Below are 16,382 nucleotides of genomic sequence, written 5' to 3' on the forward strand. Positions count from 1 at the left end.
GAATATAGGAGTCAGGAGTCATATTGCAGCTGTAAAGGACATTGATTCGGCCACTTTTTGAATATTATGTTCTGTTCCAATGGCATTGTCTAAAGTTCAGCTAGAAAATCTGCTATAGTTACTAGAATTTACTTTAGCAACTTTTATTGCTGAATGTATAAACACGTGTGGATGTCAGATCTGGATGAAACTGGACTGTATATTTGACCAGTCTGTGAGAACTACAAGTTACTAGAGTCAGCAGTGTCTGAGAGTGATGGTGGGAGTGTAATAGGGGGGGGGGGGGGGAGGGAGGGAGAAGGGGGGAGGGGAAAAAACAAAAAGGTCCTCTAGATCTGAAATTATTTTTCAATTTATTAAAGGGATTAACAAAAAAAAACACCTCACGCCACTTCTTGAACAGAATTTCGATTAAACAGCTGCACGGATCTCACCGACTTGCAAATGTTTCATTACACAGAAATCAAAGCTATCAGCCCTGTCAAGGACATGCCGTGTAAGCTGTACAGCTATTTCTAACAGCCTGGCAGCAGGTTTTCGGTTGGGAGATTGGTTTCGGTGTACACCAGTGGCAGGGCCTGTAATGTTGACGCGCAGGAGCACTAGCTCAGAGCTGGGCACTGGAGGCTCTGAGCAAGTCGCCACTAGGGGGGGGTGGAAGCCATAGCCTCTTGCAACGCTGCTTATCTCCGGCCCCACCCCCACGATAAACTGCATGTTGATTCTCAGGATCATCATTGTTTGGGGAATGATCCAAATAGTGAAAATTTCCATGAGCTTTGATCAGAGAGATGATTTTTTCTCCTCTGTCAAAGAGCCTCCTCTTTAGGTTATGGCCCTATCATTTTTGTCACTCTTGAAGCGATCCTTGTACGTCCTTTATTGATTATTGAATGAGAAATGAATGGGCAAGACAGCACCAAGTCTCTCTGACGACCAAAAGTCGCTTCCCAGTCTCAGATCGCTATAAAGGGGCGGCAGGGCAGGGTGCTGGGTGTGGGTGCTCCGCTCAGGACACAGTGACACTGGTGTAGGTGCACCTGGAGACGGAGCCAGTGGTGGTGTGCCTGTCTTCCTCAGTCTCTCTGTTTGCAGGCGGCGCGTTGGCCCGAAAGCAGCAAGTGGCGAGGGCGGCCATGCGGAAGCGTTTGTTCATGAAGCAGTAAATGATGGGGTTGACACAGGCCGATGTGTAGGACAGCAAGTGGATGAATGAAATCGGGGTCCCGGACAGCAGCCTGTCCGCCGAGATTTTATCAAACGCTCGCCAAGCATTGACACAGAAAATAGGCGTCCAACAGATAAAAAACATGATCACGATCACAATCAGCATCCGAATGACTCGTTTCTTCGCCAATAAATTAGCAGATGAGCTGTTGCTCCTTGGCCTGACGGGTTTTGCACAGTCGCTGCTTGACAATCTCTGCATCTCAATGGTCCTTTTCCGTTTGATGCTCTGTATGTAGCATCCATCCCCATCTTCATACTTTCTGTCACTGAGCCTTCTCACTGAAAACAAAGCAGCCAAACAGAAGCAATGAGAATAAATAGGATGCGGCCTGCAGGATACCACCGCTCGCCAACACACCCCCCCCCCCCCCCCCCCCCGCCACAACCACCTCACAACTCTCTCAAACAGGTGTAACCTGTAATCCCCAACTCCTACTCCTTCCCTGTTCTGTGGCCCTCACCACTTTGGCAGGGGAGAAAAAAATCTTCCAAACAGGTTGTACCTGATCTGATCAGAAAAAGATGTCGAAAAAAAGGGGTCAGATGTTCCTCAAAGGTATATGCCAGGACTGACAGTGGGCAGTGCTGCCAGGAGCAGGGCTCACCTCTAGGCTCTCAGTTTTGTTGGTGTGATTAGTATTACCCAATGATGTCTTTGTCATTCTGATCAGCTTACTGAGTTTCTTTACTGGGCTGTTTTATTTGAGATTGAGATACATCTTGCATCAATGTCAAGGATCAATTGCTTCAGTATCTGGAAACCTCTGCTTTTTAATATTAGAAATGAAGAAGATCACCAGTCAATATTTAGTCATGGACTATTAAAGACCGTCTTAACTTTTTTTAACCATGTTCTTTTTAATGTTCATTTATTCCTTTTCATGTCATGAAGCCAGTGGAAGGCCTTCATTTTCAAATTGCTTCAATATGGCTGGGTCAAATCCTGTAACTCCCCCTGCCCCCACTATCACCTCCCCCTTCCCCCAGTAGCACTGTACAAGAGACTGCAGCAGGTCAAAGACACAGTTTACCACCAGGGCAATTCAGGATGGATGACAAATACTGGCTCAACTACCTATATCAACATCCTGAATAATGAAGTAAAAACCAAACTGTATACAAGCAAACAGAAACAAGATCACACATGATGATAAGACCATAATACGTATGAACTGAAACAGACCATACAGCCCATCAAGACTGCTGTGCCATTCATGGCTGATCTGATAAACTTCAACTCCACTTTCCTGTCTTTTTGCCATAATCCTAGATTCCCTTCCTGTTTCAAAAATCTGTCTATCTTGGCCTTGAATATACTTAAGGATCCAGCCTAGACAGCCCTTGGTAGTAAATAATTCCCACAGATTCACTACCCTCTGAGAGAAGAAATTCCTTCTGATCTCTTTCCTAACTGGGAAACTGCTTGCTTTGAAATGATGCGCTCTGGTCATGGATGTCCCATAAGGGGAAACAACATTTCCACTTCTACCCTGACAAGTCCCCTAGGAGTCTTGTATGTTTCAAGCAGTTCTCCTCTCATTCATCTACACTGCAATGAGTAAATGCCCAACCTTTCCTCATAAGAAAATCCCTATAGATAGTGACTGAACCTAGTGAACCCTGTCTGGACTGTCTCCAATGCCGGTATATCTTTCCTTAGACAAGGAACCAAAACTATTCATAATATTCCATCTGTGGTCTGGCTGGTTCCTGGTATAGTTTTGGAAAGGCCACCGTATCAATTCCAGTTTCCTCGAACAAAGTGACCCAAGATTTCCCAAATCTACTAAAAGAAGCACCAGATATCCCAACATGGAAACATCTGTGGATGGTGATCCTGATACAATCACCTCCCAGTGCTCCTATTGAGTTTTCCAGGACCCTTTGATACCATAGAAATGGCCGACACAGATCTTTCTGTGAGTGCACCTGTGGAACCCATTTCCCATGGGACCTATGGGGGGGTGGCTCCTCAGCTCCATAATTGCAGCTGATGTCAGTCTCCATCTAAAGGAGGAGGTGGTGGTGGGTAGCTGTTGAAAACATAAGTCACTTCCTGGCCCAGAATCCACATTGAAATAAATGAATTTCACTGGGTCTAGCCTGATCCTGAGCGCACAGAGTCCCATTTCCAGATTCAGCCTCAGAAGAGGCAGCATACTAATGGAGGAATCCCAAAGGAATTTCAGGGGCCTCTTCTGAATGGCTGTCCTTCATTGTAACAGTTATAGACTCCATACAGAGTAGAAAGAAGCCTTTCAGCCCATTGAGTCTGCACTGACCCTCTGAAGAGCATAACACCCAGACCCAAGCACTGTTCCATCTCTGTAACCCTGTACTTCTCATGGCTAATTCACCTAGGTTGTCTCATCCCTGCACGCTATGAACAATTTAGCATGCATATACACACAGATCCCTCTGTTCTGCACTCCCTTTTAGAATTGTATGTTGCATAATTTCCCATCTAGGGAGACCAAAACCAGTTTCTTTATCTCAAACCTATCACAATTAAGAATTCCCCCTCCCAATCTACCCCGTAACAATCAAAGTGAACAGAGGCATTCCCCGTGATGCTTCAGTTTCAGTACGCTGGCCAGCAATCCCTGGACCTGCAAGTTCCTGTGAGAAACCACATAATCACTTTGTAATACTGCAGGGCCAGCACCTCCTGAGTTATGCCACATGTTCGCTGTCACAGAGGACACATCAACATCACGGTCCTGGTGGTTCGGGAGCCAGTCAACATTTGGCTCCATTTCCCCTCAGACAGTCTACTCGGACAGCCCCTGGTGCCATAAGACAAGGCTTATCCCTGACCCTGGATACTGCTCAGGTCAGGTCACAGATCCCTTCCCCTCACGGCCTGTACTCAGGTTTTTCATGTGACCCATTCCGAACCATCTCATATTCTATCTTAATATCTTTCAACTGTCCCTCAGCCTCCCTGCCAGTTTCCAGCATTTTCCCTGTACTGTGCCTGACACTACCTTTTACTCTCAAAGTCCTGACATTGCAGTTTATACTCCAAGAAGTCTCTTCCCGAACTTACCTCGCCTGTCTCTCATTACTCAAATACTCTGCCAAACTGATTCGCTAAGGCCCCTCTGCCACTTGCCCTACTTTCTGATCCCCATTTCCCTTTTTCTGACTGTCTTTCTGAGAACCTGGATTTGTTTCTGCGAGTAGTCACCAATCTGTCTTGTCCTTTGATTTTTGAAGTTGGTCAGGACCGACTCTACGCTGCTACTCTGCCTTAAATTCTGAGCTAGCCAGCTGCGCCCAAATACAACTGCAGACCAGCCTTAGATTACAGACTCTCACATTCTTAGTTGTCATATTAATTACCTGTTGAATTGCATTGAAAAAAGTTTCTGAACAAACTAGGAGTGAACTACACTAGTTCATGTCTTAGTTATGTTTCTTTACATTGTTAACATGAGAACACACTGACACCAGAAAGGGTATCTTTTTCCACAAATGTTTGTGATCCCTGATTTTCAGCTTTTTGCAGCAATGAAATAATATAAAACATAATTTCTTGTACAGTACGGAGAATAGGCAACCAATTACAAAATGAAATGAAAGAAAGCACAATTAATACTATAACAGAACAGTTCACTGACAGTGGTATAAATTCTATTTTTTGAATAAATCATATATTAGGGACTGTCTAACCAACACCAAATGCTTACTCCGAAAGCTTGGTAGAACAGTTGAATGACAAAAAAAAACACTGATTATTGCATTGCCTTCCAGGTTCCAAATGTTCAATTACCTTGGTTCCTCTTTCTCCGATTCATTTCGAACCAAATCCCACTGTATAATTCGCGAGAAATCAGTCCGTAAGCTACCATCATCACTATTCCAGGGACCAGAAACAGAATCAGCAACAGGAAAATATACCTAAAGTTGAAACAACAATGAGACAAAGTGGAATCTGGTGCACAGCTTTGAAGTGGTGCATTTCGAAACTGAGATGTCATGAAGTGGTGATTACCAGGACTGTTGTGTCATGTCATTTGGCCAGAGGAGACGGCACATGTTGCCTGTGCTGTTGTTGACCCTGGTGAATGGTACCAGAGTGTTGTAAATGGGATACGGCAACATGATAATAATGGAGAGCAGCCAAGTGGCAGCGATCACTTTGAAGGCATGAGACTTCGTTTGCCAGACCCTGGACTTCAGCGGTTTACAGATAGCACTGTATCTCTCCAAAGAAATGGCTACCAAACTGAAGGTGGAAACACTAACAGAGATACCTAAAAACAACCACAACACGTTAAAAGTGAGAACAAAAAGGATTTAGTTTCCGGTACATGATCTACACTCGAGAGCCATCTGTACTATTTTGACCTTCCGCCTCCAAATTCATGTTGCAATATTACCAAACTGAGAGTACACGTTTAAAGTTGAACACGCAGCAATTCACAAACAGATGTGATTTTCACTTTAACAATTAACTTCAATCGCAAAAGAAACTCAGAAAACACTTTTTTCAATTCATTAGTTGGATGTGGGTGTCGCTGGTTGGCCAGCATTTATTGTCCATCCCTAGTTGCACTTGAGAAGGTGATGGTGAGTTGCCTTCTTGAATCACTGCAGTCCTCCTCATGTGGTTTGACTCATAATGCTGTTAGGGAGGGAGTTTCAGGATTTTGGCTCAGCTACAGTGAAGGAACGGCAATACATTTCAAGTCAAAGATAGTAAGTGACTTGGAGGGAAACTTGGAGATGATGGTTTTCCCATATATCTACTGCCCTTGTCCTTCTAGTTGGAAGTGGTCATGGGTTTGGAAGATGCTGTCAGAGGATCTTTGGTAAATTTCTGCAGTGCATCTTGTAGATGGTGCACACTGATGTTACTGAGTGTTGGTGGTGGAGGGAGTCTGGTTATTGAGTTCATTTATAACTGGTTATCATTTTGCTAATCTTTGGGACTGCAACTTCAGTGGTAATGACTATTTATTACAGTATAGAGTGATGCATATGGATAAATGGAAAATCCTTAGAAGCGATGTTGCCTTTAGACATGGAGAGGGAGAAAAGCAGCCTTGGTGTTCTATTCACCACATTTGACAATTTGGCTTCGTTCCACGCCATCTGCCTCCCATTGGAGAATTTGTCATTTTTTGAAGAAGTTTGGTTTCAGCCATTTGCCTCTGCTAACCCCATGTAGTAGAGTCATAGTGATGTACAACATGCAAACAGACCCTTCGATCCAACTCATCCAGGGCGACCAGATATTCTACATTAATCTATTCCCATTTGCCAGCATTCCAGGATTTAAGTATTCTGGAAAAAATATCTAAGTGTTGTCGTAAGGTGAATATTCCATTTAAATTGTAAAGATTGGTAGCAACTGAAATGGTTTTCTGAATGTTCCAAGACTGTTATTTACCAACCTCAGGCATCCCCCAAAGATCAATGCTGAGCACTGACCTTTCTTACATCTGCAGCTGTTTCTTAGGCAGACCATCTAAAAACACTTCTCTTTGTGCATGTATGTGGAGCAGATCCACTCCTATCTCACCACTGATTCTCCAGACTTCTCCACTGTTTCTTTGCTATTCACTTGCTTTTCCAACATTCAGAACTGAGTGAGCAGAAACTTCCACTAAACAGCCAGAAAGCCAAAACCATTGTCTTCCATTCTCACCACAAACATTTTCCTAGCCAACAACTCCATCCATCTTCTTGAGAACTGTCTGAAATTGAAATAAGGTATTTACAATATTGATGTTACATTTTACTCTGACATAAGTTTCCAAATATGTATCAATATCATCACTAAGATCAGTTACTTCCAATGGAGTGACAGTTTCTTCTGAGTCTTTTTCACCCTCTATTCAATCACTGCTGAAACCCTCATGCATTCCTAAGTTACACATGGACTTGACTATTCCAACCAATTCTAACGTTCTATGGTCTTTAATCTTCAATTCACTCAAATTATAGCTGCCCACACACCAACTCACACTAAATCCTGTTTATTTATCACCCATGTGCTTACAGAAACCACACAAACTCCCCATTAAAAAAGCATCTTAACTCTTTAAAAAGTTCAGAGATAATGGGAACTGCAGATGCTGGAGAATTCCAAGATGATAAAATGTGAGGCTGGATGAACACAGCAGGCCAAGCAGCATCTCAGGAGCACAAAAGCTGACGTTTCGGGCCTAGACCCTTCATCAGAGAGAGGGTCTAGGCCCGAAACGTCAGCTTTTGTGCTCCTGAGATGCTGCTTGGCCTCCTGTGTTCATCCAGCCTCACATTTTATCATCTTTAAAAAGTTCTCCTTGTTTTCCAAACCATCCATCCTCCTTATCTCTGTGATATCTCTAAAATATCTGCCATCTCTATTTCTGGCTTCTTGCACTGACTGGCAGTATTTTTAGGTTTATTATTACACCTGTTTTGTGAACAGAAGTTAAAATTTGAAATTCTTCATCCTTTGTCCTGTTACTACCATTATCTGTGGAAAATGTTAGTTTGTAGTTTATTTTGCAAAGAACCTTGGAAGCATATTTGAACAACTTTTTAATGTTTAACTCTTAATTTCAGTGTTAATAGTATGTATTTTATTAATGAGCTAGACCACTGTCAGCAAAGGACTTTTGCACTTCAGAGGTCAATTACTGGTCATTTCACAGCCTCTGGATTCTGTGGGATTGACGGGCTGATCAGTGTCCCTCCTCTGCATTTTACTAGTTCTCAGTTTTTTGACGCTTACTAACATGATGTCTATCAACAATAATCTGCCTCAATAAAAATCCATACTTGCAGTGAAGTAAGAAACATCATATTTATATCATCCCTTTAAAGCTACTATTTGAATCTAGGGGTTAAGTTGAGTGTACCTGTCCTCAGCAGCTCAACTATAGGTTCCTAAAATAATATGCATTAAAATAGTGCCATAGTTACCTTTTTTGGGTTTAGAACAGAATTAACAAATCACAGATATATGTACAATAAGGAAGCATTGGGGCAATCTAGTTCATCCTCCATAACACACAAAAAACAGCATTCAGACATTTCCTTGAGTGATCACACAGGTTTTGCCTCCATCAATACACTACCTTGAAAACTATCCCAAGCATTCTGAAATCAATTTTCTAATTTTAATATTTCTTAGAAAAATAATAGAGGTATAAAAGATACATGAAAAATCACACCTCAAATTAATGAATTCAAAATATTCTGAAGGAGACATGTTACCATATTTCGGGATCTCCAAACAGGCCATAATTAGTTAAGAATAGACACAAGGATCATTCAGCCAAAAAACTTGCCCACCATAACTCTATCCCCTTTTAGTTTGAATTCCAAAATACTATACTTTGTTTTTAGTGACAATGGTCCTCCACTCAAACCCTAACATCCATCTCTGCCTAAAAATCACAGAATTAATTTAAGCAAATAGTCCAGTTTAATGCCGCTCGCTATGAACTAGAATTTATGTTTAAACATTAGCAATTTCTGGGAAAATCAGGAAGATCAGAGCATGGAGACTAGGGAACATTTAAAGTAAACAGTTAAAAGCCAGATATGAATGAAATGATAAATGAAGTTATTTTTATGACGATCATAGATATTCATCAACGCTATTGTTAGTACATAGAACATAGAACAGTGCTAGTATAATATGATGTAACAGATTAAAATGAAGCTACAGTATCCTAATTTGTGATAATCAAAGTTATTACACAAAGAGCACTCTCTGTTGTGCATGTTTGTTCACAATATATTAGAAAAGTATTGATACAGTTAAATTGATGGCAATAGCAGGTTAGCTAGTTTGTAAACTTTTAACTACATTTCTGCAGATTACGGGATGATTAATCTGAGATCTGCAAATATGTAAATGCAAGAAATAACATTCAAACCAAAAGAGGCCTTCAATAAGGTAGTAATGCTGCAGGTTTTCAATCAGAAAATTTAATTCATTGAAATGAACATTTTTCATCAGTATTCACACAGGAAAAAGACAATGTTGTTGAGGAGAATACTGAGATACAGGCTATTAGACTAGACGGGATTGAAGTTTATAAGGAGGAGCTGTTAGCAATTCTGGAAAATGTGAAAATAGATAAGTCCCCTGGGCCAGATGGGATCTATCCTAGGATTCTCTGGGAAGCTAGGGAGGAAATTGCAGAGCCTTTGGCTTTGATCTTTATGTCAACATTGTCTACAGGAATAGTGCTGGAGGATAGCAAATTTTATCCCCTTGTTCAAGAAGGGGAGTAGAGACAACGCTGGTAATTACAGACCAGTGAGTGTTACTTTGGTGGGTAAAGTGTTGGAAAAAATTATGAGAGAGAGGATTTATAATCATCTAGAAAGGAATAATTTGATTAGGCATAGTCAACGCGGTTTTGTGAAGGGTAGGTTGTGCCTCACAAACCTTATTGAGTTCTTTGAGAAGGCGACCAAACAGGTGAATGAGGGTAAAGCAGTTGATGTGGTGTATATGGATTTCAGTGAAGTGTTTGATACGGTTCCCCATGGTAGGCTATTGCAGAAAATTCGGAGGCATGGAATTGAGGGTGATTTAGTGGTTTGGCTCAGAAATTGGCTGGCTGGAAGAAGACAGAGGGTAGTGGTTGATGGTAAATGTTTATCCTGGAGTTCAGTTACTAGTGGGGTACTGCAAGGATCTGTTGTGGGGCCACTGCTGTTTGTTATTTTCATAAATGACCTGGATGAGGGCGTAGGAGGCTGGGTTAGTAAATTTGCGGATGACACTAAAGTTGGTGGAGTTGTAGAGAGTGCAGAAGAATGTTGCAGGTTACAGAGGGACATAGATAAGCTGCAGAGCTGGGCTGAGAGGTGGCAAATGAAGTTTAATGTGGAAAAGTGTGAGGTGATTCACTTTGGAAGGAATAACAGGAATACAGAGTACTGGGCTAATGGTAAGATTCTTGGTAGTGTGGACGAGCAGAGGGATCTTGGTGTCCATGTGCATAGATCCCTGAAAGTTGCCGCCCAGGATGATAGGATTGTTAGGAAGGCTTATTGTGTGTTACGTTTTATTGGTAGAGGGATTGAGTTTTGGAGCCATGAGGTCATGTTGCAGCTGTACAAAACTCTGGAGCGGCCGCACTTGGAGTATTGCGTACAGTTTTGGTCGCCGCATTATAGGAAGAATGTGGAAGCATTGGAGATTTACCAGGATGTTGCCTGGTATGGAGGGAAGGTCTTATGAGGAAAGGCTGAGGAACTTGAGGCTGTTTTCATTAGAGAGAAGATGGTTAAGAGGTGATTTAATTGAGACATACAAGATGATCAGAGAATTAGATAGGATGGACAGTGAGAGCCTTTTTCCTTGTATGGTGATGGCTAGCACGAGGGGACATAGGTTTAAATTGAAGGGTGATTGATATAGGACAGATGTCATAGGTAGGTTCTTCTCAGAGTAGTAAGGGCATGGAATGCCCTGCCTGCAACAGTAGTAGACTTGACAACTTTAAGGGCATATAAATGGTCATTGGATAAACATATGGATGATAATGAAATAGTGTAGGTTAGATGGTTTCAGATTGGTTTCACAGGTCGGCGCCACATCGAGGGCTGAAGGGCCTGTACTGTGCTATAATGTTCTAGTTCTATGTTCTAACAAATACTGTGGTCCTGCAACTTCCAGTCATGAATGTTGGTGCACAATTAAACAACTACAAGGCGGAGGAGAAGTAGAAAGAAGCTGCACAGTCAGTGCAAAACGCAAAGTTGAGCTATTTGTGACCGTTGTCAGTCAGAGATACCAAGTGGATGATTTACCCTCAGCTTCCTCTCAAGATCCATATTACCATAAATGACAATCTTCAGACAATTTGATTCAATCCATATAATAGTAAATAATCACTGAAGACACTAAAAACTGCAAAGGCTGTGGAGGTTGGCACCATTCAGAAGACCTGAGCTCTGAAACAATCTGTGTTCTAGCCAAATAATTCCAGCTCAACTGCAACATGGGCATATGTGCAACAATGTGGAAAATTGTTCAGGGCCTCAAAAAAGGACAAATCCTAATCAACCAATTATTGCCCCATCAGTCTATTCTTAATCATTAAAATGATGTAAAAGGTCATCAACACTGCTATCGAGCAGCAGTTCTGAAACAACAATGTCCTCACTAATGCTCAGTTTTGGTTCTACCAGGCTGACCTGACTCATTATAATCTTGGTTCAAATATTGGTAAAAAAACTGAACTCCAGAGGTGAGATGAGAGTGACTGCCCTGGACAAAAAGGCAGAGTTTGACTCAGTATGGCAGCAAAGAATCTGTCAAAATTGGACCCAGTGGGTAAGGGCAGAAAATTCTCCAGTGATTGAAGTCATACCCAACTCAAAGTGAATGGGTGTGATTGGTGAACATCAATCATCTCAGTTCCAGGACACTTCTGTGGGAGTTTTCAGAGTAGTATCCTAGGCCCAAACGTCTTCAGCTGCTCCATCAATAACCTTCCCCCATTATAAGGTCAGGAGTGGGGAAATTTGCTGATGCCTACACAATTTTCATTATTATTTGCAACTCCTCAGAGACTGAAGCAGTCAATGCCCTCATACCGCAAGACCTAGATTACGTTCGGACTGAAGTAGATAAGTGCCAAGGAATATGCCACACAGGTGCCAGCCAATGTTTGTTTCCAAAGCATAAAATCCTATTATATCTCCTTGATATTGCTGATTCCTCCAATATGAACATCCCAAATCTTATTATGACTAGAAACTGAACTGAACCAGCCATATAAATATTGTGATAACAAGAGCAAGTCAGAGGCTAGGAATCATGCATTGAGAAACTCACCTACTGACTCCACAAAGCCAGTCCACCATTGACAAAGCACAAGTCGGGAGTGTGATAGTATGCTGAGCACTTGGTGATGTGCAATGAGGTTGGTTTAATAAATTATGTCAATGTAAAAGATCCTCTACAAAACATATAACAGAAACATACAGTGTGGAAAAGATTATTGATAAGAAAGGGAACAGGCTAAATTTTAAAGACCAACAAAAGATAACAAAAAGTTATGAAGAGGGAGAATATAAACATTGAGGATAAACTTGTAATTAATATCAAGATGGGCGGTAAGAGCTGCAATGCATGTATAAAAAGGAGGAGGGAGGCCAAATGTAACATAAGCCCCTTAGAGAGAACAGCTGGGGAAATGATAATAGGGAATTAAAAAATAGCAGAGGATTTAAACATATACTTTGCATCAGTCTTCACAGTTGAAGACATTAATAGCATTCTAAAATTACAAAATAATCAAGGGGCAAAAGAAGGAGAGAAAATAAATATAATAATTATCACTAGAGAAAAAGTCCTTGAGAAAATAATGGGGCTAACGACCAATAAGTGACCTAGACCTGATGGAATGCATCCATGGATATTAAAGGAAATAGTTGCAGAGATAATGAATGCACTGGTAGATTCTGGGATAGTCACAGAGTATTGTAACACTGCCAATGTAACACCCTCAGTTAAAAATGGAAAGATTTTTAAAAAAGGCAACTATAAGCCAGTTAGCTTGAAATCTGCTATTGTGAAAAGGTTAGAATCTATTAGAAAGGATGTAATAGCAGAACATTTAGAAATACATAATATGATTAAATGGAGTCAGCAACGGCTTCAATGAAGGGGAAATCATGCCTGATGAATTTATTAGAATTCTTTGAGGAGGAAACAAAGTGCAGATAAAGGAGAAACAGTGGCTCTGGATAAGGGACCACATGTTGAGATTCTTCATAAGAGCCCATGGTGTTGGAATTAGTACATTAACATGGATAGAGGACTGGTTAACTAATAGAAGATAAAGCGCTGGAATAAGGAGACATTTACAGGATAGCCATCTGTAACTAATGTAACTAGTGGAGCGCCACATTGATTGATGCTAAGGCCACATTTACTTCCACTGTATTTTGACAACTTGCATTAGCAAAGTAAACACAAAATATCTAAGTTTGCAGATGGCACACAGGAATAGGTGGGAAGGGAATTGGTGAGGATGACACAAAGAGTCTGTAGAGGGATACAGACAGGTTCAGCAAGTGGGCAAAAGCTTAAAAAAAAGGGCAGCTCAGTGGCTCAGTGGTTAGCACTGCAGCCTCACAGTGCCAGGGGCCATGGTTTGATTCCACCCTCGGGTGACTGTCTGTGTGGAGTTTGCACATTCTCCCCGTGTCTGTGTGGGTTTCCTCTGGGTGCTCTAGTTTCCTCCCACAGTCCAAAAATGTGCAGGTTTGGTGGACTAGCCATGCTAAATTGCCTGCAATGTTCAGGGGTGTTGGGTTATAGGGGAATGGGTCTGGGTGGGATGCCCCAAGGGTCGGTGTGGACTTCTTGGGCCAAAAGGCCTGTTTCCACACTGTAGGAAATGTATAAAACAAACTTGACAGATGGAAAGTAATATGGGGAAAATTGAAGTTTTGCACTTTGGCATGAAGAATAGAGGAATCTGGAGCACTGAGGGATTTGGTGGTTTTGGTGCATTAATCATGAGAAGTTTGTGCCAAAGTTCAGTGGTTAATAAGCAGGCAGATATTTCAAAGGGAAAAGTTTATTGCATTGGGTTTGTACTGTTTGGAATTTAGAAAAATGAGCAGCAACCTTATTTGAAACACACAAGATTCTTTGGTGAATTGGGAAGGTAGATGTGGAAAGGTTGTTTCCCCATTTGAGGGAAGAGTGGGGCCAGACAGCATTGCATCAGAATAAGGGGTTGATCTTTGAAGAATTTATTTTCTCAGATGTTAGCGAATGTGTGGATTTTTTTTTACAGCAGAAGGCTTGTAGAGGCCAGGTCATTAAGTACATTCAAAGCTGACATGACAGATTTTTAATGAGTTAATAAATAGAAATTACTGGAACAACTCAGCAGTGGAGAAAAAGCAGAGTTAACATTTCTGGTCCAGTGACCATCCTTCAGAACTTATCTGGAAGCTGCAAGCTCCAGATGCTGCCAGACGTGCTGAGCCTCTCCAGCAATTTCTGCCTGAGTTTCAGATTTCCCGCATTGGTAGTTCTTTTTTTTATAAACAGGTTTTTAATCAGTAGGGAAATCCAGGACTATGAGATAAAGCCATGTAAGTGGAGTTAAAGTCTATCAGATCAGCCATGACATCATTGAATGGCACAGCAGAATTGATGGGCAGAATGGCCTACTTCTGCCTCCATGCCTTATGGTCACTTACCTGGACGAGTGCAGTTTCAGCGACAGAGCACTTTAAGACATGGAAGTCTTCTTGATTGGTCGCCCATCCATCACCTCTTCCTCACAAGTGCAGTGTGTACCATAATAAAAGACATGCCCAGGATAGATTCCTTCAACGGCACCTTCCACATCACCGCTGCTGTGTCGAGAACAAGTGCAGCAGATGCCTGGGAGCGCCACCACTTGCAAGTTCCCCTCCAAGTTGCACACCATCCTGGCTTGGAAATGCACTGCTGTTCGTTCGCTGTCACTGGGTTAAATTCCTGCAACTCCCCCTAACCGCTCTCACTGCTGTGCACAGACCAGACACGGACTGCAACTGCTCACTGCAGCAACTCACCACCACCTTCCTTCTCAAAGGCAATCTGGGACGAGCAATAAATGCTGTTCCTGCTGGTGACTCTAGCCATGAAACAATGACAGTAGAAACAGTATTAAATGCAGGTTACAATGAACGTGATTTAAGCATTAACCGCCGAGCAATATAATATGTGGATGCTGTTAATAGAACTGTCTTCCTGCTGTTGCACCTTCAGTTGTAGATACTGACATTTCGACAACTTTTCCAGAAGTCTATAGAGTCACGTTATTCGTATGTACAAGTGGGGAGAGACACATTAAAAGCCTTAGGCGTGTTAATATAACGACACTTAAATGACGGTTCTAAAATCCTGCTCAATCCCTAAATACCATTCGGTTTTAGTGAGTTCCACTGGGATTACTGTTTTAAACTCTGCAATTATTTCGAAATTTCTACCAATCTACACCATTCCCCGTGAAATGTAAGGTGAGTGGAGAGCGAGCTTTCTCCCTCGCCAGCTATTTAGCTCGCGTCTCTCTGTACGCCAGTTCTCACATCCGCGGGGATCGTGCTTTACCCATGAAGTAAGAGACAGCTTTGCAAACAGCGCTTCCGAAAATGAAATCCTTCAGCAGGTTTGGGATGAGGGTGAAGGGCATGCAGAAGAGGCACAGCATCAGGTCACTGGTGGCCAGCGAGAGCAGGAACGAGTTGGTAACAGTCCGCAGTCGCTTGTTCCGCAGGAGGACAGTGATGATCAGAACATTGCCAAGCACACTCATGATAAAAAACAGACAGTACAGGAAAATCCGCACCGTTTGGTCCAGATCTGGAAGAGAAACAGAGGAGACAGGGTTAGCCCGAAGGATGTGCTTTCTGTCTTTGTGATCGCTGTTAGGTACCTCTGGGTGGCCGGAAGAACTGCTCACAGCTCTCATTCCTGCAGCTCTCCGTCTTACTTTTGGTGTTGGCTGCACCGAGCGGATTTGCTATTGCAGTGAGGTTAACAAGAAGATCAGGGACCGTCTCCATTTATAAATCCTTGCGTTGCTTCCTACTGTTTTGAAGAATGCAGCTGCTAGCACTATCGATCCATTACAACCGAAGTTGGTCAGATTCTCTTCAGTCTACGAAATGCCTTTATTTCTGATAGATCAAAGACGCCGATGTCAAATCACTTAAATACTTCACAGCTTGCAAACGAAACTTTAAATGTCTTCGTTGTAGAGTTAGTGTTCGTTATTTTCTCTCCTCTCAGAGCTGAACCAAACTGAACATCTCAGCTTCAAGCTGCTGTCAGTGGCTGCTGCTGGTTAGTGTCCAGGGCGCAGAGAGGTGTTTGTAAATATGCTCCGTGTCAGCTGGCCAGCTCGGTGGGAGCGGTGGGAGGAGTGAAGCACCTACCAGAGATCTCAGTGACAGCCCGAACCAGGTCCTCAGCACGACCCATCCCGCCCTGCCCGACCAACATAGGGAGCTCCGTGCAGGGCAATGTCGATTCGTTGCTTTGGTCTGGTAATCCTGAGCAGAACAAGTCCTGATCAGGACCCGGTACCTCAATTATCTATAAATGCAATCTCGCACGAATCAGAGATACCTTTGGTTTGTTTGTTGGATAGACTCACACTTCTTTATATGCT

General features: G+C 42.3%; 1 protein-coding gene across 1 annotated transcript; it reads right to left on the minus strand.

The window, feature by feature from the left end:
* Nucleotides 1–386: 386 nt before the first annotated feature.
* On the minus strand, nt 387–16,088 carry cckar (cholecystokinin A receptor). The gene is made up of 5 exons (XM_048538269.2): nt 15,645–16,088; nt 15,320–15,571; nt 5,228–5,489; nt 5,006–5,133; nt 387–1,509 (listed from the first exon to the last, which is right to left on the minus strand). Exons 1-5 carry the CDS (start codon nt 15,772–15,774, stop codon nt 1,010–1,012), a joined length of 1,272 nt encoding a protein of 423 aa, XP_048394226.1. The 5' UTR covers nt 15,775–16,088; the 3' UTR covers nt 387–1,009.
* Between the last annotated feature and the right edge of the window lie 294 nt (nt 16,089–16,382).

This window comes from Stegostoma tigrinum, chromosome 1, assembly GCF_030684315.1.
Source record: "Stegostoma tigrinum isolate sSteTig4 chromosome 1, sSteTig4.hap1, whole genome shotgun sequence".
NCBI lineage: Eukaryota > Metazoa > Chordata > Chondrichthyes > Orectolobiformes > Stegostomatidae > Stegostoma > Stegostoma tigrinum.

What these genes read in the sequence shown, in the direction of transcription:
- cckar (XM_048538269.2), bottom strand. Translation starts at nt 15,774, where the DNA reads ATGGAGACGGTCCCTGATCTTCTTGTTAACCTCACTGCAATAGCAAAT. An exon ending in GACATGACACAACAGTCCTG is followed by an intron (nt 5,134 to 5,227) that starts GTAATCACCACT and finishes TTTCAACTTTAG; the next exon opens with GTATATTTTCCTGTTGCTGA. An exon ending in TCGGAGAAAGAGGAACCAAG is followed by an intron (nt 1,510 to 5,005) that starts GTAATTGAACAT and finishes CTTTGTTTTCAG; the next exon opens with TGAGAAGGCTCAGTGACAGA.